This window comes from Palaemon carinicauda, chromosome 30, assembly GCF_036898095.1.
Source record: "Palaemon carinicauda isolate YSFRI2023 chromosome 30, ASM3689809v2, whole genome shotgun sequence".
NCBI lineage: Eukaryota > Metazoa > Arthropoda > Malacostraca > Decapoda > Palaemonidae > Palaemon > Palaemon carinicauda.
In genome coordinates this window covers 28,715,094-28,740,093 of record NC_090754.1, presented here as the reverse complement: position 1 = coordinate 28,740,093, position 25,000 = coordinate 28,715,094, and the positions used below count along the sequence as shown (strand labels likewise).

Genomic DNA, 25,000 nt, shown 5'->3' with positions numbered 1-25,000 from the left:
GCCGAAGGTTTCTGTACGAGATGATTCCTTCTTTTGTGATCTAGCAGACTAGTCCTTGTTGCTGTTCTCGGTGGGAGGATAAGATCCTTTCCCTGGGAGTAGCAACACCTTCCTTGCTTTAGTTCATTGGGAGCTGGCAAGTATTGCTGGCCTCCCTCCTTGGATCTCCCTTAGGCTAAGATGAGTTTTCTTGGCTGCGGGTGATCCTTCACTAAAGCAAGGTTGGTAGGACCCTCTTTTGTCCCTTCCCCCTCTATCTCCGTAATGGCCTAGCCATTACAGTACTGTACGTCATTCTACATCTGGACCTAGGATAGGTTAGGATGTGGAATTGACTCAGTCCCTTGCCGGCCGGCAGAGTCTGCCGGCCGGCAAGGGTCTTCTGCTTTGAGTGCTGCCCGGACCTCCCTTGGTCCCTCATCCATGCCTGCCTGTAGAGCCAGACGTCATTGGTCAGGAAGCCTGAATTAGATTCTCCCCTTCCTTATATGCACTCTTTCGGATTGCCGGGCTTGGAGGTAGTTTACGCTCTTATCCCGGCATCCATTCTGTTTTCTTCTAGTGCTGTACCCGACCCGGCTGCCGGCCTATGAGGCCGGCAGCCGGGCAGTCGTAGTCCTCTGGTTCTTTTGCTGCTGGCCGGCATCGGTTGTTTACCTTTGCCGGCCGGCTAATGTCAGCCCTTGTCTGCCGGTCGCTATGAGCAGTGGCCGGCAGCCGGGTACTACCTTGTGTAATAACTGCCGGCCGACATTGGCTGTTGCCGGCCGGCACATACATTTGAACCAGCGTTCTGCCGCCTTATAGCTATTAAGTAGTATACTTTAAAGCTAGTTATGGTGTGTACCTTCTATACTGTACCAGTATTCTTCAGTATAACATATACTGTAGGAAGAAAACTATAGTATAAGTTTTGGTACAGCACTGTGTGTTCTAACACTTTTGTGTTGTCTTGCACAGCCCTTTGGTGTTGCCTTACAGATAAGAAAGTGAGTTCTTTCTTGTCTATTATCCGGGATTTTAAAATCATTGCTTAGGTGTGAGCTACATCTGTTTCCTCTGGAAACTTTTCATTGGTTATTCTAGAAGAGATTAATCATACGATTTTATTATCTGGAAGGCTGCAACAATTGGTTGTGAAGGAAACACAAGTGTGTGTCTTTCCTTTCTGATTTGTTATGCTAAACTGTGCATATCCAGTGATACGTAGTTCACTTGATACTCATGGAAATTTCTTCTCTTTACAGGAGGACCCTCTGAAGTGCGGAAGTGTTTTCTGCAACGTCCGCAGTAAGAACCTCTGCGGACATGAGTTTTGTAGGAGGCACGCAGCATGCGCTGTCTCCAAGGGTGATCTCCAGTATTGGGACCCTCAGGTATGTACCGTGTGCACTAACCTGATTACTGAGGCCTTTGATTCCCCTAGGACGGCGGAATCAAGGGATATAGCAAGGGAGAAGCTTTGTACCTGGGTAAGGGGCTTCCAGAAGAACACCTCTGGACCTTATCTTCCAAGTGAGAAGATGAGAGCGTATCTTTTCCCTAGGGCATCAGCTGATGCAGTGATTCCCCAGCCTCAAGAGGAGATCCCCCAAGTTCAGATCCAGGTGGATGCTGAAGTCGCGGTCGCTTTGCAAGACATCCAGTTGGACGACAGGATGTCTGACGTGGACGAGCGTCTGGAGGAAGACCTCCTGGCAGGAGCCCAGGATGAAGTTCAAGCCCCGGACGTCGTAGAGGAAGAGGTCGACGAGGTGTCGGCTACTCCGGTTCAGATCCCGGAGCCTATTCCCTCAACATCGTCCGCTCTCCCAGTAGAGCTGGGACAGGCCCTCTCCTCCATTGTTGGAATGATCCAACAAATGCAGAAGGAGAATCAGGAGAAGGCGGCTGCAATGGAACTGCAGATGCAGAGGCTTGCAGCATCACATGGGCCCCAAAAAAGGCTCAATGTGAAAGACCTTCCCTTGTGCTCGGATGCTAACCCGTGGAGGTATGCTGAGCACATGCCGATGACGACTGGAAAGATCGTCATCTCGGATAAGTTGGGTTCAGTTCCCCTAGAGGAGGTGGAATTCTGGCCCAGCAAGGGGTCATATCCGGACTGTTATGTCCGGTTGAGGAAGGAACCAGCTTCAAAGGAGGAGACAGAGCCGAAGGAGGTCATAGTGATGGACCATGCTAAGGCTCAAGCTTTGCTTTCATCCTCGATGAAAGAGAGGGGCTTCACGAACTCAAAGGTAGCTGCATTGAGTAAGAAGCTCCCTTCCTTTGTGTCCTCTCCTGCTAGAGCCTTCCCCTTTTTACAGAAAGGGTTTGCGGCTGTACTAAAAGCAGTCGAGGCCGGCAAGCCTTGCCCCTCCCTGGAGGAGTGTAAACCCTTGTCGCTGGCCCTGCCTATGGACCACAAAGACTGGAAGGACGTCCATCTTACCTTCTCAGTTGGGAAGTTGGAGGCTGATATTGCCGGACGTCAGTTCGGCGAGGACCTCCCTAAGCTTTCTGACTTTCTTTTGCGGAGAGAGCTCGAGACAAAAGAAAGACTGGCTGCCTCAATGTCTCTTCAGACTACTCTTGAGACGATGGCAAGTGACCCCAAGGTCCATGAAATGTTCATGGTAGTGGCCAAGACTCATCTGGCCACAGTGACGAAGGATCTTTATAGCTTCGTCGGGGCGAGGAGAGCTTGTAGGGAGTTCGTGTTCACCTCGGCTACGGTGAGGCACGAGCCAAGGAAACTAATCTCCTCCAACATTTGGGGCAAAGACCTTTTCCCTACCGAATTGGTCAAAGAAGTTGTTGATAAGGCCGCCACGGAGAATAGAAACCTTCTCCAGAAGTGGGGCCTAGCTATCAAAAGAAAGTCTTCCCCGGATGAGGGTCCTCAACCAAAGAGGAAGACTATGAGGACTAGGCTACCGTCTCGGCCAGCCAAGCCTCTTAGACAGCAACAGTAACTGCAATTGCCCTTGCCTTCAGTGCCCCAGATGGGGGCACAAACCCCGACCACATTCCAGTGGGTACCCCAGGCCGTGTCGACACAGTCCACGGCATTCACCCCAACGTTCGAAGGGCAGTCTACTTCCTTTCGAGCAAAGCCTAGAGGAGCAGCCAGAGGCTCGTCTAGGCGCCCCTCAAGGGGAAGGGGATTCAGGGGTGGTCGCGGTCAGGGAGGCAAGACCTCAGGACGGCAGTCCAAGTGAGATGATGCCGGTAGGAGGGAGACTTCAGAATTTTCGGGATCGGTGGACCTTCGATCCCTGGGCCCACAGCCTACTCAAGAACGGACTGGGCTGGAGCTGGTACAGCACTCCACCCCCGTGCCCTCGGTTTTTCCAACACTCCACCCCCGTTCTGGAGGAGTACATCCAAGAACTGTTGGAGAAAAAAGTGATCCGAAGGGTGAAGTCCATCAAATTCCAAGGGAGGCTGTTTTGTGTTCCCAAGAAAGACTCGGAAAAGCTCAGAGTCATTCTGGACTTGTCGCCACTCAACAAGTTCATAGTGAATTGCAAGTTCAAGATGCTAACACTGCAACACATAAGGACCTTACTGCCCAAGAGGGCATATTCCGTCTCCATAGACTTGTCAGACACCTATTGGCACGTCCCAATCAACCCTCGACTCTCCCCCTACCTAGGGTTCAAGCTACAACGAAGACTATACGCCTTCAGAGCCATGCCATTCGGGCTAAATATAGCCCCAAGGATTTTCACGAAGCTTGCGAGCGTAGCTCTCAAACAATTACGCCTAAAGGGAATTCAGGTAGTAGCCTACCTGGACGACTGGCTGGTGTGGGCAGCATCCGAGACAGAATGCTTGCAAGCTTCCAGTCAAGTGATCCAGTTCCTAAAGTATCTAGGCTTCAAGATCAACAGAAAAAAGTCTCGACTTTCTCCATCTCAAAAGTTCCAGTGGCTGGGAATCCACTGGGACCTAATGTCACACCGTTTCTCCATCCCGGGGAAGAAAAGGAAGGAGATAGCGGGTTCTGTCAAGAGACTTCTAGATTCCGAAAGGATATCAAGACGCGAACAGGAGAGGGTACTGGGTTCTCTCCAGTTTGCTTCGGTGACAGACCCAGTGCTAAGAGCACAGCTAAAGGATGCAACCGGAGTTTGGAGAAGTTATGGATCAAACGCGCGAAGAGATCTGGGAAGACCAGTTTCGCTTCGGCTACGTACTCTTCTCAGGCCTTGGTCCCAAGCCAGACATCTAAAGAAGTCGGTTCTTCTTCAGCCACCTCCCCCGTCGGTGACGATTCACTCAGACGCCTCGAAGGAGGGATGGGGAGGTCACTCTCATCGGAAAAAAGTTCAGGGGACTTGGTCCAAGCTATTCAAGACCTTTCACATAAACTTTCTAGAAGCTATGGCAGTGCTCCTTACCTTAAAGAAAGTCTCCCCGCGTCACTCGATCCACATAAGGTTGGTGATGGACAGCGAGGTAGTTGTGAGATGTTTGAATCGACAAGGATCGAGGTCACCACCTCTCAACCAGGTGATGTTGGCCATCTTCCGATTGGCGGAAAAGAAGAAGTGGTACCTTTCGGCAGTTCACCTTCAAGGAGTCCGCAATGTGACAGCGGACGCTCTATCCAGGTTCACACCGATAGAGTCGGAATGGGCCTTAGACGCAGGATCATTCTCCTTCATTCTGAATCAAGTCCCAGAACTGCAGATAGACCTCTTTGCGACGAAAGACAACAAGAAGTTGCCCCTGTACGTGTCCCCGTACGAGGACCCCTTAGCGGAAGCAGTGGACGCGATGTCCCTCGACTGGAACAGATGGTCCAGAATTTATCTGTTCCCTCCTCACAACCTTCTGTTGAGGGTCCTCAACAAACTGAGATCCTTCAAGGGGGTAGCGGCAATAGTGGCCCACAAGTGGCCGAACAGCGTGTGGTTCCCCCTGGCATTGGAACTACGGTTGAAGTTTATACCGCTACCAGATCCAGTTCTGACCCAGCGAGTCCAGAAGTCGACTGTCTGCGCTTCATTACAGAAAACCCGGACCCTGCAGCTCATGATTTTCTCTCCCTAGCAGTGAGAAAGCGTTTCGGGATTTCGAAAGCCAGCATAGACTTCCTAGAGGAATATAAGTGCAAATCTACTAGAAGGCAATATGAGTCATCTTGGAGAAAATGGGTGGCCTTTGTCAAGGCGAAGAATCCGCAGGAGATCTCGACAGACTTCTGCTTATCTTTCTTCATCCACCTCCATGGTCAGGGGTTGGCAGCTAACACGATTTCGGCGTGTAAGTCTGCTTTGACAAGACCCATTCTATATGCCTTCCAGGTCGACCTCGGTAACGAGATCTTTAATAAAGTTCCGAAAGCCTGCGCTAGGCTCAGACCTTCAGCACCTCCAAAGCCCATTTCATGGTCTTTAGACAAAGTTCTTCATTTCGCTTCTCTGTTGAGCAATGAGGAGTGTACGTTAAAGGATTTGACCCAAAAGTTATTTTCCTATTTGCACTCGCGTCCGGGGCCAGGGTTAGTGAGATCGTAGCCCTCTCGAGAGAGGCAGGTCGTGTTCAGTTCCTGGATGGGGGAGAACTGAACCTGTTTCCGGATCCTACGTTTCTCGCCAAGAATGAGTTACCCACCAACAGGTGGGGTCCCTGGAGAATCTGCCCTCTGAAAGAAGATGCATCTCTATGTCCAGTAGAATGCCTAAAGGTCTATCTTCGTAGAACTTCAGACTTCAAGGGTGGTCAACTATTCAGGGGAGAAACATCAGGCTCAAATTTATCTCTGAATCAACTCAGAGCGAAAATCACATATTTTATTCGCAGAGCGGATCCTGACAGTACACCCGCAGGTCACGATCCGAGGAAAGTCGCCTCATCCTTAAATTTCTTTAATTGTATGGATTTTGAACATCTCCGTTCATACACTGGCTGGAAGTCTTCCAGAGTGTTCTTTCGCCACTATGCGAAGCAAGTAGAGGAACTAAAGAGATCTGTGGTAGCAGTGGGTCGCGTCGTTAACCCTACTGTTTAACTCTGCGAGGAACAGTTGTTTTTAATTGGGACGATTAATTCCAGGGTGAGTGTGTAGTTACATACTGTACTACAAACTAAGTGAGGGCACTGAGTTGCCCACGTAGACATGTGTGCCGAGCGTTTCTAACGCTAATGTGATTGATTGGTAATACAGACTTTTATGACTTTGATACCTCGGTATCTTAAAAGTGGCAATAATGTTGTTTCTTTCAGATAAACAAGTTCTGTTTACTATCATACTTATGCTTAAAGTTTTGGGTTATCCTCTTCTATATATATATATATATATATATATATATATATATAATTGTTGTTAACCTGTCTATTTATTGTCTGTCAATAAACTGGTTCTTGAGAACCTTGCGTCTCCTTCACCTGTGTCAATTTATTGGTATAATTGAGCATTCATTTTATGTACTTTATCTGGGATAATTCTAATAGAATTGTTCCTTTATGCAAGCTATGTTGCATTGGTTTATGCTTTCCCTTAACGGGAGGACTCCATCCCATAACGGGACGGTGGCGGATTTACAAGTTTCCTCCTATGCGGATATAAACCTTTGTCCAATACAAGTATTGTGCGGAGAACTGGTCGATATTTCATATTGACGCAGTGGTTCTTTATAAACTATGCTTTACTTAATATAGAGTGAGACCACTATATTGGCTTGCCTGGTATTCATACATAGGTATATGTACTCTTCGAGACTTTTCCAGAGTCTAGTAGGACTCTTCCCTGTAGGGGGCAGGAAGCTCTAACATGGTTTATGGTTAGTTGAAAAGATGTATAACGGTAACATCTTAGGTCTCTAGGTCTAGTCGACCGGGAAAAATTACCTCCGGGGAGTACGGCACGTTCTGAGAATCCACAGATACAGTAATGCTCTGGTATACTTCCATCAGGACGACATGGCTTGAGCCCAAAAAACGGATTTTGAGCGAAGCGAAAAATCTATTTTTGGGTGAGATGGCCATGTCGTCCTGATGGACCCGCCCTTCCCTTTCTATGAAAGGGCTGTAGGACCCCTCCCTACATACAGTATCTGTAGCACCTCGTGTATCGCTACAAGGAATACAGATGGCGCCAGGATTGGCGCCAGGCACGCTTACGAAACGAGAGAAGAGGGAGCCTTGGGAGCGGCTCCCCCTTTTTCTTTCCCGTTTTCGTTTTCTTGCCAATTGACCCCTTCGATGTGTTATCTCTGTTTGGGGTGCAGATTGCCATGTGGCGTGTCAAGAATACGTCTTCTGATATGTCGCGATATCCCTTTCATTAGGGATATTCGCTCCAGGAGTTAGAATTCTGGGTACCTTAAGGTAAATTCTCTGGGAATATCGCCGTAGTTGTAATATACCCTAGGAAGCTACCCTATAGGAACTTCCATCAGGACGACATGGCCATCTCACCCAAAAATAGATTTTTCGCTTCGCTCAAAATCCGTTGTATATATATATATATATATATACACATACACACACACTTTATACAGTATATATATATATATACACACACATATATATACATATATATATACACTTTATACAGTATATATATACACACATATATATATATATATTATATATATATATATATATATATATACATATATATATACTGTATGCAGTATATATACATAGATATATATATATATATATATATATACTGTATGCATATATATATATATATATGGATATATATATATATATATATATATATACTGTACAGTATGTATATATATACACATACACATATATATACACACACACACACACATATATATATATATATATATATCTATGTATATATATATATATATATATATAAACAACCCTATGGTTTTCTACGTTTCCCAGCTGCCGATACAAGACAAAGGCTGATCGACTGGTTGGAACAATCTAGAATCAAACCATAGACCTTCTAACGCAAGTACAGGGATCTACCACTGATATACTTTGCAAACACAATTTTTTGCTTTCATTGGGATTTTGGATCCAAAGTTTGCTTCAATAGCCAGGAATATTAAGTTTTTTTCTATGGTGGTTCACACGTAGAAAAACTTTTTTTCCAAACTTCTTTTTTATCCATTCAGCTGAAGGCTAGCTAAAATAACTATTTTTGATGGAAAACTAACGCTTAACTATGCTTGTCAAAGCAGGAGACCTGTGCATGACCTTACCATATTCTGACTTCCTCGCTGATATTGTTTGCTTTAGTTAAAACTTCACGACAAGGCTTTAAAACTTCATGGAAAACCAATACTACATAATTATGTCACGGACATTTGCAGCTTTTCTACATTCATTATCACTGTATGTATTATGTATGTAAGTCGGTGGATTTTCTTAAAAAGTTCGAACTTGCAGAGAATGTTTCCTGTTCATTAGGCTAACATAAGCCTCTTTTCATACTTTATTTATGAACATAAGACTCTTTTCATAGTTTAATCATGAAAGGTCTATTTTAATATTGTTATTCATTTTCTTTCTTCAGTGGGCTATTATTCCTTGTTAAAGCCCTAGGGCTTATAGCGTTCTGCTTTTCCAACTAGGGTTGTAGCTTATCTAATAATAATAACAATAATGATAATGATGAAAATAATAATAATGATGATGATAATAATAACAATAAAAATAATAGTAATAATAATAATATAATAATAATAGGGGGCTTATAGCGTTCTGCTTTTCCAACTAGGGTTGTAGCTTATCTAATAATAATAATAATAATAATAATAATAATAATAATAATAATAATAATAATAATAATAGGGGCTTATAATGTTCTGCTTTTCCAACTAGGTGTAGCTTAGCTAATAATAATAATAATAATAATAATAATAATAATAATAATAATAATAATAATAATGATGATGATAATAATAGGGGCTTGTAATGTTCTGCTTTTCCAACTAGGTGTAGCTTAGCTAATAATAATAATAATAATAATAACAATAATAATAATAATAATAATAATAATAATAATAATAATAATAATAATAATAATAATAATAATAATAATAATAATTCCCTGCAACCTTAATTTTGTGTTTTCATGTTCAGTGATGTGTATATTTTTCGTTCTGGTATTTGCTGAGCAAGAAAATCAGATAACGCTGGACGATGATTAACGGCAGAAACCCAGAGGTTTCTCCCATTCACTCTCATAAGAAGAACAATAGACATTTCCATTTCGAACAAATTTCGGTCTGAACTCTCTGCTTGTAGCTTCCAGGAAACCGAAATGAAATTTTTACTTCTTTATGGTAGCGAGGAATAAAAATTCTTTGAGCATTTCCTGCAGCCTTTCGGCTTCACCGCGGATTATTCTCTTTCATGCTTCTATGACTTGGTTATATATATATTTTTTTCCCGGCCTTGAATTAATTTGAAGAATTCTTCTTGCAGTATTCGTCGTGTAATCAGGGGAGTGAATGAATTAGTCGTTTGTATTCACCCATGTACAAAAAAGAATTTCCAACCTGGTTTTATGTTGCTGAAAATGACTAAAACTTTCGTATCAGATGTTTTTGACTTTTGAAGGCAACGTGGAGAACGATTGTTCTGGGTGAGTTAGTAACAAAGTGTAAAATTTCGAGAATAGTTTTAGAAACTTCATTATTGGATGCGTAAAAGGAACATAAAAGAGAAGGATCTTCTTTTAGATGTAATTGTCAACGTTTCCAGTTACATTTAAAGCTCGACCTTGTATGGAGAGACATGCAAATAATATATAAATCTGCTGCTATCTCATCTACATATTCTGACGCACTCTTAACTTTCAGCATAAAAACTGTTGATAAGTTTCTGCCTCTTGCTCTATATCAAATAACCTCAACAACCTACACACTGTATTTTTAATTATTTTATTCTGTTTTTATTTTTTAAGTGCTTTCGTTACACACAATTAGTGAGCAAACTCCGTTCTTTGTCTAAACCAATAATATTCTTCCAGAATTAGTCCTCCTGTTATGTGTATTAATTTGTCCACTAGAGCCCTACTCTGCACTTTTCCTGAAATTTTTTTTCATAGTTCTCTGACACAAGTCTTTGCAACTTTTCCATAATCCAGACATACCTTACAAGCCCTGGTCAGGGAATTAATCAAACTTTTACCACAGTATATATATATATATATATATATATATATATATATATATATACATTTATATATATATATATATATATATATATGTATATATATATATATATATATATATATATATATATATATATATATATATATGTATATATATATATGTAAATATAGATAGATAGATATACAGAGAGATAGATATATTGGCAATATCTACTTTCACAGGCCTCTTCAAAGTTATCTTAACCCGTGAAATCGGTGACAGTCAATTTTCTCTAATATATTTATCTATTTTTCTATTTTAGAATAGTAATTCCTTTGACCTGTGAGCGCATTTATGACATATAGTACCTATTTTTTATTTTATTTCTTATTTTTTAACATTTGACTTCTGATGTCTGTTTTAATGTAGAATTTTCTTAGCGATAAAAGGGCACCCTGGCTTCATGGGATTTTGAAATTGCAGGAACGCTGAATGATGTGTGGATGAAAGGAATCGTGTTAAGAATTATAAACTTAAGTAACTCACGAGTGGATCTGCCTTACCAAATTTTAAAGTCGGATTATGAAAATTTTCCCCGGGCTCAAAACTTGTCTTTGACCAAAATTTGAATATTACCCAATATGAAATCATTCTATTATGGAGCCAACAATTTGCTTTTTAGGCGATTTACCGACATAAAATGAGTAATATTTTATTAATATTCTAAATAAAATTACACATTTCCTCTCTGGAATCAGATTTCTTTCATTGAAGCCTTTGAATTAGATGTAATAAGATTCCTATACCTTGGTTAAGGGATCGAATGGTGAGCAAAAATCCTTTGCTAATGTTTGACAATTGTCTGGTTCTTCACCATGGTAGTCACTTGGGACCATATTTCTTATCTTATAGACTGGTGTAGGAGTATATATATATATATATATATACAAATTTATGTATATAAATGAATATATATATATATATACATATATATATGTGTATATATATACAAATATATATGTACAAACAAATATATATATTTATATATATATATATATATATACATATATATATATATATATATACTGTATATATATGTATACATATATATATATATATATACATAAATATATATATATATATATATACACAGTATATATATACATATATATATATATATATATACCTATATACATATACACACACACATATATATATATATATATATATACCATACTTTAAAAATATTATTTTAACATTTGATGTTACTATCTGTGTAAGCGGGAGTGATATAGCTATGTGGTAGGGCACATGCATTGAAAAAGGTCTATGGTTGTATTGCTATTTTCTCTTAACAGTCAAGTCAGGTATAAGTGAGTAGCAGCGCCATTTGGGGAAACATCTAAGTGGCAGAGAAGGAACTTGCCACATGTACATTCAACAATGGTTATAACAAAAAAGCTTCCACTGACATGTTTACCCACCCAAAGCTGAGTTAAGGGTGTTTACCTCTGTAGAAGGTAAACATAACTTCAGTTCATTTTTAATTGTACACTGATATATCATTAACATTCTGTAAAATACCGACGTTTGCCCTTACACTTACTGTGTTAATTGATTCACTCTATCCAACCAAATATTCTCGGTTTCTCTATCACCCTGCCAGTTAACCTTTACTATCTTCACCTGGATAGGCTCCCACCTAGGGCATTAATTAATTTTTTCATAAAGTTATCCTTTTAATCGAAGATTAGTATCGTTTAACTTACTACTGTTTAGTTTTTTTTTTACTCAAAATGCCCTGTAAAAACAGCTCCTCATAAAAGTTACCTTTATTTCGATTTTGTTTATAACATTTATGTTCGACTCCCATAAGAAGTTAACTTCACGATCCATTCTCATGTTAAATTTTTTCTTTTCATTGTCGTCTTCCAAACCTTGTGCAGAGCACCTACTATCTTCTTTTTCTACTTAATGGGTATATATATGTTACGGATTTTGCGAAATTGGTTATTTCGTAAAGTTACCGGATGTTTTGTAAATAAACCTAAATCGTAGCCTGTTTACAAAATCATCTTAATTGCCTGGTTATTTTGCGAATAAACACATAATAAGGCCATTATGCAAAAAACCAGGCAAATTTACCAAAAATGATAACCTGGATACTTGCAGAATCCCCATAACTTATAATGTCAGTTTGCAAAATGACAAAATATCTTTGGATGATAAAAATGTTGATAGTTTACTAGCTTTTACTAGAAAACCCACATTTGCATTGGCTATTTCAGATAATTTGATTTCTATAATACTTGCACCGGTTGTTGTTACAGTGTTGAGTAGCTGTAACGAATAAAACATTGTCCATGGCCCATTGAGTCTGCATTAACTACTTCCCGAAGGCTTATCTCTCGTTCCTTGTGAACATCTTCAATGGATAAGATCTTAGTTCATAATGTACCGTTACTACCTGTCTCGCTGACTCTGCATGTCAATCAAATCAGCCTGCAACATATAGCATCCACTGTCTAAGCTAGCATTTAAAGTAGAGTATGTCTAAATCATTCTTGAATGTTAAAATAGTATTGCAATGTACTGCTTCATGATGAAATCTGTTCCACACATTTACAACACTTTTAGAGAACAAATATATGTGATTAATTTTTAAATTAACTTAAGCACCTTCAAGCTGCTTTAAAGGTTTGGCTTGATGACCACGGACACTGGTTTTTATTAGTTGACATCCTTCACAGAATGTCAGGAAGAGCTTTATTTGATCTATAGTTATGTTTACATATTTTTCATTCAGAGCTTTAGAAAAAAACATTCCTTGCTCCATGTCCATTAGCAAGATGTGTGGCTTTAATAATATCAAAAAGATCTTCGGCAAAGACGAATCTGAGAACAGTTCCCTTCTTAAGATATTTCCATGATATCGTATTTTCTAAAAAGCATATGGTCCTTTTGAGACACCTTCCCTTCAGGTTTTTTTAATATAAAAAATTTCCTCATGCTCCTACTTTTTTTCATTTCATAACTTTCATTGTATGATTTTTTTTTTCTCAAATCAGACAACAGTGAAAAACTTGTCCTTTATTCCATCTATCGCTGGATGATAACCAGAGGTCCTAACAAGAGGCACAAACACTAACTCGTGTGACATTCAGTAGTTCAGTAGTTCAGCCATCCAAACACACAAGTAAACAATAAACTACTGTTCACGCATGCCTGACTGAACACAATCTCAACACAATTCACCCAATTGGTGTTGAGGTTTTGCCATTTAGCAAACTGATATTCTAGATTATGTGGGACTTTGCAAATAACCAGGTTGTCATGTATTTTTTGTAAATTGAACAGATTTTATTTTCAAACTAGCCTTTTTATGCGTTATTTGCAAAGTAACCAGACAATTAAGGTTATTTGACATAAATATCACAATGTAGGTTTATTTGTAAAACGACTGGTAACTTTGCAAAATAACGAATTTCGCAAAAAAAAAAAAGAAAAAAAATGCGTAACATATATAATATATATATATATATATATATATATATATTTTTATTATTTATGATGAAAAATAATACATAAAATAGTGTACTTTTCCTCATATCTAGGAAAATATCTTACCTTTACTTCTTGCATCAGAAAACTTTTCCCAACAAGTTTTCCTTCTTTCTTTTTAGGTTGTGGAGACGGAGGCAAAGGTTCGCTCACGGGTCCACAGTTCGGGGACACCGAGTCCACTGTGTCCGTGCCATCCGGAAAGACAGCCTCTCTTCCTTGCATTGTTCATCATCTCAGTGACAGATCTGTAAGTACCCACTGATGTTTAGGCCCGATAAGTGTTGTAAAAAGTAGTGTGTAGTTAAACGCGGTCGAAATAAATAAGACTTTTATCTGATTTTGCTAACAGTGTATCATGAACACTAAGATAAATGAATCAATATTTTCTTAGCGTTTTCTAAAAATAAAAAAGTAAGGAATATATTTTATGTATCATGTTTGTAGAATACTTCAATTGAATATTTCCTAATTTAGAAAATATTTTAAGGTATTCTGTATAATTTCAGTGATATCAGTCATACTTCATGGCCATAATACCTGTATGAATATATATATATATATATATATATACATACACATATATATATGTATATATATACATATATATATATATATATATATGTGTGTGTGTGTATATATATAAAATAATAACTCCCATCACTTCTACTTCCCTATGTTAACAACTGTATACTAACACCATACCTGCCATAATACCTGTATGAATTATCATTACAACCAAAACATGTTCTGACGAAAATATGATAAAACGTATAATTTCGTCGGGGTTTAAATCAGTATCTAAAACCCTATTATCAAAAGCAGGATCCATTAACGCATTCGTACGAATTTAATGTATTTTCTCAACTTTCACCGCTCGACCAATGGCGTCGCTGACCAAGTACCAAGAGTAATGGTTATTAAAGGCAATTCCAAATGGTCTGTCCCTTCTCATCTAATTTGGACATTAATGGACTCGTCATTATGAGTCTCAACCGAATGGTCTCTGTCTTAGACTCTTGCAATGGCTGTCAAAGAGACGGGAAAATAAATCAAACAGAAAATTGTGATATGCAAGTTACGGGCTATGTAAGTTCTTCTTTGGATCTCTGTATTGCTAATGAATAAGGGATTGTGGTTATATAATATATATATATATATATATGTATATATATACATACATATATATATATATATATATATATATGTATATATTCATATATTCAAATACATACATGTATACACACATATGTATACAGTTTATATAAAAGTATATATATATATATATATATGTATGTTTGTATGTATGTATATATTTAGATATACAAATATATGTATATATATGCATAGATACATACCTACTATATATATATATATATATATATATAGAGAGAGAGAGAGAGAGAGAGAGAGAGAGAGAGAGAGAGAGAGAGAGAGATGAAGGGCTACATAAGAAATATTCTACCAAGGCTTGCACCCAATATCGAATGATAGTCGAAACTTCGCTCTCCTTCTCCGTCAAATATGTTGAAGACTTAAGGAAGCCCACTCAGTCAAGATGAAACGAGAATTGTAGATCCCAGGGACTATCAAATCCCCCAATGCCTTCAGCTACAAGATAAACTAAGATGGCTGGAGAGTTGGGGTAACAGTTCCTTCTGCAAAGAAAGGCATAGAATTCTCATCTGCTCACCTCACTCCTCCAAAGGTGCGTGTCTTGTTCCTGGACTAAAGTATCTCTACCAAAACAAAGAAACTGCACGTGGACAAAGGACTCAACACTTTTAGGCAAAGACTTGGTCATATTATTGATGGAACAATAACGTAGAAATAGGTGAATACTAATACCTAATAAATGACCTAAGTTCATGATTTTTGTCTGCAGTTTGGTCACTGTGTACTGCCCTTTGCTCATCACATTGCAAATGTGTACTAAAGACTGCTGCGTTCATCCTCATGCCTACAGGTTTATGCAGAAACCGAAAGGAAAAGGATAATCATGTCCATATTCTTAAATATATAGATATGTGAGTTCGATGATGTTAATCACCAAACGAAAGTACAAACTTCAGTCGAGTATCTTACAGTATATATATATATATATATATATATACACATATATATGTGTGTGTGTTTATATTTATACATATATAAATATATGTATGTATATATATATATATATATATATGTGTGTGTGTGTGTATATATATATTTATACATATTTAAATATATGTATGTATATATATATTATATATATATGTGTATGTGTATATATTTATACATATATAAATATATGTATGTATGTATGTATGTATGTATATATATATACATATATATAAATATATATATATATATATATATATATATATTGTATTAATCAAGAACACGAAATCACCGAGAGGTCAGTCTCCTTCTGACCTCAGGTATGTCGGAAGAAAGTAAAAGGTCAATGGAAAAACAAGGCCTTACATTCCTACCTCGATCGTTGTTACAGGCAAGTAACCACTGATCCCAGGATATTCCTGCGGATAAAGTCATTAACACGGATTACTGTGTTGGCTTTCAATCAGTTAATCCTATGAGCAAAGCTGTGCCAATATATTGCCAGGACATTATTTGTATATTGACAAGTGGCAGCATTTCTATGCTAATTCGTGGTTTTATTTATGCAATTATATGGAAAATCCAAATGAAATTAACTCTATTTTGAATATTATACGATTTATGCTATATAATTTTCAGTTATATATTTTTCAATGTGCCTTAATGTTTCAACATAACCATTATATTTAGATTGTCTTAAAAAGGTTTAGATTATCTTTAGGGTTGTTGTGGCCTGATTGGTAACGTCTCTGTCTGGTGTTTGCCAGACGGGGGTTCGAGTCCCGCTCAGACTCGTTAGTGCCATTAGTGTCTGCAACCTTACCATCCTTGTGAGCTAAGGTTGGGGAGTTTGGGGGAGCCTATAGGTCTATCTACTGAGTCATCAGCAGCCACTGCCTGGCCCTCCCTGGTTCTAGCTTGGGTGGAGAGGAGGCTTGGGCGCTGATCATATAATATATGGTCAGTCTCTAGGACATTGTCCTGATTGCTAGGGCAATGTCACTGTCTCTTGCCTCTGCCATTCATAAGCGTCCTTTAAACCTCTAAAGGCGGATGGCATTTAACTAGAATTCTTGAAACGGTAGACAGGGTTTGTCATTTATTGGTACTTTATCTTTAACTGGAAGTTATTGTTACTGATCTACTCATATCTTTACGAAAGTCATTTAGATGTTAATGGTCATTTCTTCTGTTCTGGTTAACTCGACTTTAATGTACTAAGAGTAAAAAATAAACTAGGACCCTCACATAAACTGAGGAGATACAAAGGATTTTGCTTTTAGAATAATCTGAACAAAATTGTACAAATTATAAGTTATTAGTGAGGGTGAAGGGTGAGAGGTCTGGTTTCAGTTCCGGTTTCATCGGAATAGATACTCACCAGACCCGTCAGCCGAGCAAACCCAAAGCCCCACTGTGATGCCAAATTACAGCCGTGGCCTCCCCAGTAAACAGCTTAAACTCACGGTCCCGGCTGGGATCGATCTGTTGCCATGCGAATGCTGGGCGAACACGTTGCCACTGTACTAGCCTCCTGACTATTATTGTACAACTGCCGGAACCCTTTGAAAGTTAATAGATTCAATAAAATTCTTAGAACCGATTAAAAAAGCACTTTGCCATATGATTAAATACCAGCAGATATCAATTATAGCACTAATGAAATCCTTAAGAAATAGTCAAGATAATTAGTTGGGACTCCACATTATTTTCCCGTATCAAGAAGAACGATGCTGAATTTAGTCAAAATCAAGAACAACACAGAAAATTATATGTGGTAGTAACGTCTAAAATTACCAGACACAGACGAAAAATTGGATGCCTTTCATTAACATTAGAAAATTCCACGAATTTTAGCTTTTTCATAAATTCAAATCCCACATCAATGATCATTCAAGCTGTGTACGAGATAGTTTTCTGATCGCTGATTGGTTGGACAAGATAATTCTAACCAATCAGCGACCAGGAAACTTTTCCGAGCTGAAAGGGCACCGTTGCGAGTCGGTGCAAATATGCATCGCTAAAAGAAATGGACTATAGTATACATATTTATACACGCTCTGGGCACACGCACACGCAAAACTGTACTGGTCATGGTGACCCGAACTAGGTTGGTTTCCTGTGAGCGATCAGACTAAAATCTCCCTCCATCACCAATCTGCACTGGCCGGCGTGGGGATGAAAACCCCAACCATGAATGGACATGACTGGGGCCTTTGTCCTGCAGTGGACGCGAAACGGGGTGAATTTGTTGGTTGTTGTTGTATAAGAAATAAACTAGAACATTTTTAAGATACTATGTGGTTTCATCCTCCATTTCTCGAGGCATTATTTAGAGGACAAATACAAAGATAAAATTGCTATAATATATATGCTATAGAAAGAATATGAACGAACATACAAACATTTGCAAACATTTGGGGAACGAAGTAGTGGCAGAAATACCAGGCCTCTTCTCAAACACAAAAAAAAATCAGTCGTTCCGAAATGCGCTAAAAGATTTAGGCGATCCATTGCTGAATTAAAGGGAGACGGAAACATACGATAGACAAAGGCTGAAAAATCTGATGCATCAGTAATTCTAAATAAAAATGATTACACGAGAAAAATGGATAAAATTTTTAATGATAAACACACGTGTACAGAACTAGGTAAAATTCTCATTTATACAATAAACGCTAATCAAAACAACAACAGTGAAAGAATTGTTTAAAAGGGAATGAAATTGTTTTCAAAGTGTTTTGTGGGATTTCGCCACCGCCACCGTATATGAATGGACTCATTAACACCCATAAACCAAATTATCGCGCCAGGCCAATAATTAGTCCTGTGGGTTCAGAATCTTATAATTCATCCAAACACCTGGTTAATATCCTCTTTCCTTTGGTTTGCAGTACCCCAGAGCAGAAAAAAAAAAAAAAAAAAAATAAAAAAAAAACGATATAAACTTATTTTGCACGTTGAATCATTCGTAAATTACGGGTTGTGGTGACCAATTGGAAACGTCCCTGCCTGGCGATTTGCCCAACTGGGTTTTGAGTTCCGTTCAAGTTAGGTAGTTTCTTGTAGTCTCTGCAACCTCACCATCCTTCTGAGGTAAGGATGGGTGTTGGGGTGTTTGGGGGAGCAGCCATTGCCTGATCCACGCTGGTCCCCGCGTGGATGAAGACGGGGCTTCAGCTCTGTTCATATGTATATGTGATCAGTCTCTAGGGCATCATCCTACTAGCTTGGGCAATGTCACTGTCCCTTGCCTCTGCTGTTCATGAGTGGCTTTTAAACCTTTAAAGCAGTTCTTCTAGGCTTGTCAGCTTTGACGTCGTATCATTATTCACTAAAGAACCTATAGATGATGTTCTAGAATGTTTTTCTCCTATTGTAAGAGGAGATAATTGAAGGTACCATTTACCAACAATATCTTAATAATATTAATCAACTTGTATAGATTATTTTTAGCTCAAATTTAATGGGAAATTTCACACTCGAAGGTTTTAGTATGACCACAGGTTAGGAAATTAAATTTAGATAATTTGTGATAGATTTGATAGATTGGTGTGGTTACAAGATTTGACTATGGAGTGAGAAAATAATTGTAGGTTATAATTTTAGATTTCTGTTTAAACAGATGTAATGATGGATTTGAGTTCAACGTATACAGAAAACCAACCACTATTTCTCCATATGTACTTTTTCATTGCAATTAAAGTAATAATGATAAGAAATCAATATTTACATCAAGGGTTTAAGACAATATCCACATACACATGCACACACACATATATATATACATATATATATATATATATATATATATATATATATGAATGAATGCATACATGTATGGCATTTATGGACTGTAAGAAAGCTTTTGATTCTGTCAAAATCTCAGCAGTAATGAAAGCCCTTCAAAGACATGGAATAGATAAATCTCATGCTAGAACACTTGAAGATATATAACCAAAATGTAAATCCTAAAACTACTTAAGGTTAGTGAGAAAATTCCGATTGAGAAAGGCGTTTGGGAGGAAGACCCCATCTCTCTTAGATAATTTACAGCACGTCTAGAAGAAATTTTAAATGCTAAATTTGGAAGATGTAGGAATTAATATTAATGGGGAATACCTTAGCAACTTAAAATCTGGAGATGACATAAAACAAGTTAACAGAAGATGATAGTTGTGTTTAGTAGATCATGGGAGGGAAGTGCAAAATATGATAGAAATTTAAATAGAGAAAGCAGAGATTGTTAATGAATATACGTACTTAGGACAGACATTAAGTGTTTCCCCAGGACACGAAACCGAAATTGAAAGAAGGATAAGCATGGGATGGAGAGGTTTTTGAAAACAAAATGAGATTGTAAGAATTAAAATGCCACTTTCTCTAAAAAGTAAAGTATTTAACGAGGTGGTCCTACCAGTTTCAACTTATGCATGAGAAACCTGGAGCCTTATTAAAGCCTTAGAGCACAAACTAGTTATAACGCAGAGAGCAATGGAAATAATAATGATGGGAATAACACAAAGAGACATAAAAGAGTAGCATGAATATGAGGGCAAACTAAAATAGAGGATATTTTGATATCACGTAAGAAAAAGAAATGGACTTATGCAAATCATATAATGAGAATGACAGATGATAGATGAACATTAAGAATGATATAATGGGTTCCTAGAGATTGTAAAAAGAAGCAGGGGAAGGAAGGAAAGACGATAATTTGCGTGTGTGGACTGGCACAGGAAGGCCATAAATAGACGCAAGTGGAAGGACATGTCTGAGGCCTTTGTTTTGCAGTGGACTAGTAACAGCTGATGATATATATATATATATATATATATAAATACATATATATATAGATATATATATATAAATATATATATATATATATATATATATATAAGTGGAAAAAATTTATCATATATATATGTATATATATAAGTGAGTGCGCTCGTGTGGTATAGATACGCGTTAGTATATGTTTGCAGTGGACTAGTAACAGCTGATGATATATATACAGTATATGTATATATATATATATATATATAAGTGTTTGCGCACGTGTGGTGTACATACGCGTTAATATATGTTCGCAGTGGACTAGTGACAGCTGATGATATATACACAGTATATATATATATATATATATATATATACACATACATATATATAAGTGTGTGTCCATGTATGATGTACATACGCGTTAATATATGTTTCATTTTGAATAATGTTATTATATAATTAAAAAAATCGGGAACATAGAAAAGGAATAACTTTATCCAATAGCACATATGTGTACCTCCCCAAAAAAGCGAGAAAGAAAATACAATTCGTTGTCCCTGGAAGTAAGGATTTTAGCGCTAAAAGCATTGAGAACATTTTTCTCGAGAACGAGTGGCCCCAAGCACTTACAACGAACAGACTAAACCATTTTCGAAGCCCTCATGTCCCTAGTCTGTTGTTTAACCCTAATATGTCTAAATTAGGTACTAGAGTCCGAAGAAGATTCTTAATTCATACTGTCTTAATTGTTATTATTTTTATTTCTTATCCACCCTTTTTGAGTGAAGAAACCTTAACGCGGTGAAAGGCCAAGGTCAGCAAAGCTGTACTAGTCATGATCTCCCATACTAGGTTGGTTTGATGTGGGCGAACAGTCTAAAATCTCCCACCATCATCAATTCGAACTGGTCAGCGCGGTGAAGGAAATGGCCAAAACCCCGATAAGAATAAGGACATTTCTGAGGCCTTTGCAATGCAGTGGACTAGAAACGGCTGCATTTGCTGTCGTTGTTATTTCTCATGGTCTAGGTTTACCGTTCATGAATCTCGGTAGTTAATATACTGTACTTATCTATCATTATGTTTTCTGTCTGGTATTATTATTATTATTATTATTATTATTATTATTGTTATTATTATTATTATTACTTGCTAAACTACAACCTTAATAGGAAAAACAGAATGCTATATATCTAAGGGCTCCAACAGGGAAAATAGCACTGGGAGGAAAAGGAAATAAGGAAAACTGCAAGTGAAGTTTTAAAACAATAATAACATTGAAATAAATGTTTCATATATAAACTATGAAAACTTGGAAATAAAAAGGATAAGAACTATAGAATAATGAGAGGAAAAGAAACAAGATTGAATAGTGCGTCCGAGTGTACCCTCAAGTTAGAGACCTCTAACCCAAGAAAGGGGAAGACCATACAGAGGACATGGCACTACCCAAGACTAGAGAATAATGGTTTGTTTGATTTTGGAGTGCCCTTCTCCTAGAAGAGCGGCTTACGGTAGCTAAAGAGTCTCTTCTATCATTACCAAGAGGAAAGTAGCCACTGAACAATTACAGTGCAGTAGTTAACCTCTTGAAAGTAGGAATGTTTGATAATTTCAGCGTTGTCAAGAGTATGAGGAAAGAGGAAAAGGTATGAAGATTAGGTAAGACCAGCCAAACGTTGAGATACTACCGCTAATGTGTTATGGGGTCCTTTGACTGCCCAGACAGTACTACATATGATCCTTCTTTCTGGTTTACGGTTCATTTTCCCTTTGCCTACACATACACCGAATAGTCTGGCATATTTTTCTACAGAATCTCCTCTGTCCTCATACACCTGACAACACTGAGATTACCAAACAATTCTTCTTCACCCAAGCTAAAAGGGCACCCCTGCGAGTGGTGCAAATCTGACTAAAAAGAATTATCTATAGAATAGCGAAAACTTTCCTAGAAATGGTGTTCATCAAGTGTGCTTGATGCGGTGTCAGATGCCTTTTTGATGGATTCCTCTACAAAAGGACTGCTGATACTTTATTTACAAATGTGCAATGTATTCTATAAAAACAAGGCAATGAAGTTTTGAATGGAAACTTTAGCTTATATACACACGTACACAGTTATTTCAGAAAAATCTTTTGAGCACAGGTGAAATAAGCAGTTGATTAGGATATGGGAGTTAGTAGGTTGTGGTGGGTCCTAGTCAGGATGCAGGAGAGTATTGAGCTAGAAACTCCATTCCATGAAAGACTGACTACAACTATAATGGACCAAACACTAACTGGCAGCATTTCCCAAACGGGGGAAATTTCCCCCCAAACAAACAGTGGGGAATGTAAACTACCGTATAGAAATAAACAGTATCAGATGGAATTTCTCATGAGAGAGAGAGAGAGAGAGAGAGAGAGAGAGAGAGAGAGAGAGAGAAGGCTTGTTTTAGATGCAACTGTGTTTATCAGTATATCTATACGTTAAAATAAGTAAATAAACAGTTTGCTGTGACTAATCTTTCTATCATACAAATGAAAGGGGGAAATCTGGATGGTTGAGCTGGGTGCGGGGGGAAATCACAGGAAAAAAGTTTGGGAACCGCTGTGGAAAGAGGTGAAAGGAGACATACTTTCCATATATGCATACTTTTGAATGAGAATATACACAAAACACACACACATACACACACACGCACACACACACATATATATATATATATATAAATATATATATATATATATATATATATATGTATATATGGATGTATATATAATAATAAATTATATACATCTATCTATCTATCTTATATATATGTATATATATACTTATATATATGCATATATACTGTATATATATGCACACACACACATATATATAAATATATATATATATATATATATATGTATATATATATATATATATATATGTGTGTGTGTGTATATATGTATATATTTATATGAGTGTGTTTGTACGTATACATATGGATTCATGATATATATACGTATACACACACACACACACACATATATATATATATATATATATGTATGTATATACAGTATATATATATATATATATATGTACACACACACACACACACACACATATATATATATATATATATACATAGTATATAAACCATGTCCTACATGCATCATGAAATGTACTCGTATCATAATATGTTATAGAATTGCGTTTACACCCAGTTACTTTACCTTATATAACTTCAAGTAAACTGAGCATTTACTATTTGCGTGGTAACTTAGTTATGTTCCATTTTACTCCCCCGAATTTACTTGCGTATTTCGTTGAATACGAAAGCTGAAATATTTGGCAATACTTCAAGGAGTAAGGAAAGAGGAAACGGGTAGCTCGGAAAAGGAAAAGTTTGTTATTCAAACTCTGCTGGTTTTAAACGTACGAAGTTAGTTTGGAGGAAGTGATTCATAAGGGAGGCAGATTGGTTGGATCAGGCGACGCGTTCCTTCTAGGTTGTTGCTTACGGTGTGCTACTTGTAATAAAAAACTTTTCCATGTACTACGATTGGGATTATATATATGTATATATATATATATATATATAGAGATATATATATATATATATATATGTATAATGACTGATGTTGTATATACATTATACACACACACACACACACACATATATATATATATATATATTGATATATATCATCAACCATTACATATATACATAGATACACACACATTTATATATATACATATATATGTGTGGTTTTGTATATATGTCTATGTATATATATATAATGGTTGATGATATATATACATATATATATATACTTATATGAATATATATATATATATATATATATATATAGATATATGTATATATCTGCTTACACTAGCACACACATTTATATATGTATATGTTTATACATATACTGTATACATATATATATATATATATATATAAATATATGTATATATACAGTATATATACTTATATGAATATATATATATATATATATATATAGATATATGTATATATCTGCTCACACTAGCACACACATTTATATATGTATATGTTTATACATATACTGTATATATATATGTATATATTTATATATATATGTATATATATATATATATATATATACACTAGCACACTCATGTATATATGTATATCAGTATATATATACATATATATGTATATATATACATATTCGTACATAGTATATTTACAAAACACTTACATGGCATATGCTAAATTTCTTGGTACAAAGAAGACTCCAAGAACTTGAGGTAAGTAGTGAGGTTGCCATTTATAAATTTATATCCCACCACTTAATAATTCTCAATCCTCCTCTCAGTACACTTCCACAGGTAGTAACTTTCAAGTAGAACCACTTACCACATCAAAGGTATCACCCGATTTATAATTTCCAAAGTACCGCAACGAGTGATTTGTACCAGTCCGCATGTGGGAGTAAATAATGTAGGAAGGCAA

The 25,000-nt window shown here is 37.1% G+C and overlaps 1 protein-coding gene across 1 annotated transcript in view; it reads left to right on the top strand.

The window, feature by feature from the left end:
* The window catches only part of LOC137623445 (uncharacterized), a 190,520-nt gene that overhangs the window by 20,682 nt on the left and 144,838 nt on the right, over positions 1-25,000 (top strand). Inside the window, exon 8 of the mRNA XM_068354281.1 lies at positions 13,728-13,893. Coding sequence (XP_068210382.1) covers positions 13,728-13,893 — 166 coding nt within the window. The remainder of the gene's footprint in view (positions 1-13,727; positions 13,894-25,000) is intronic.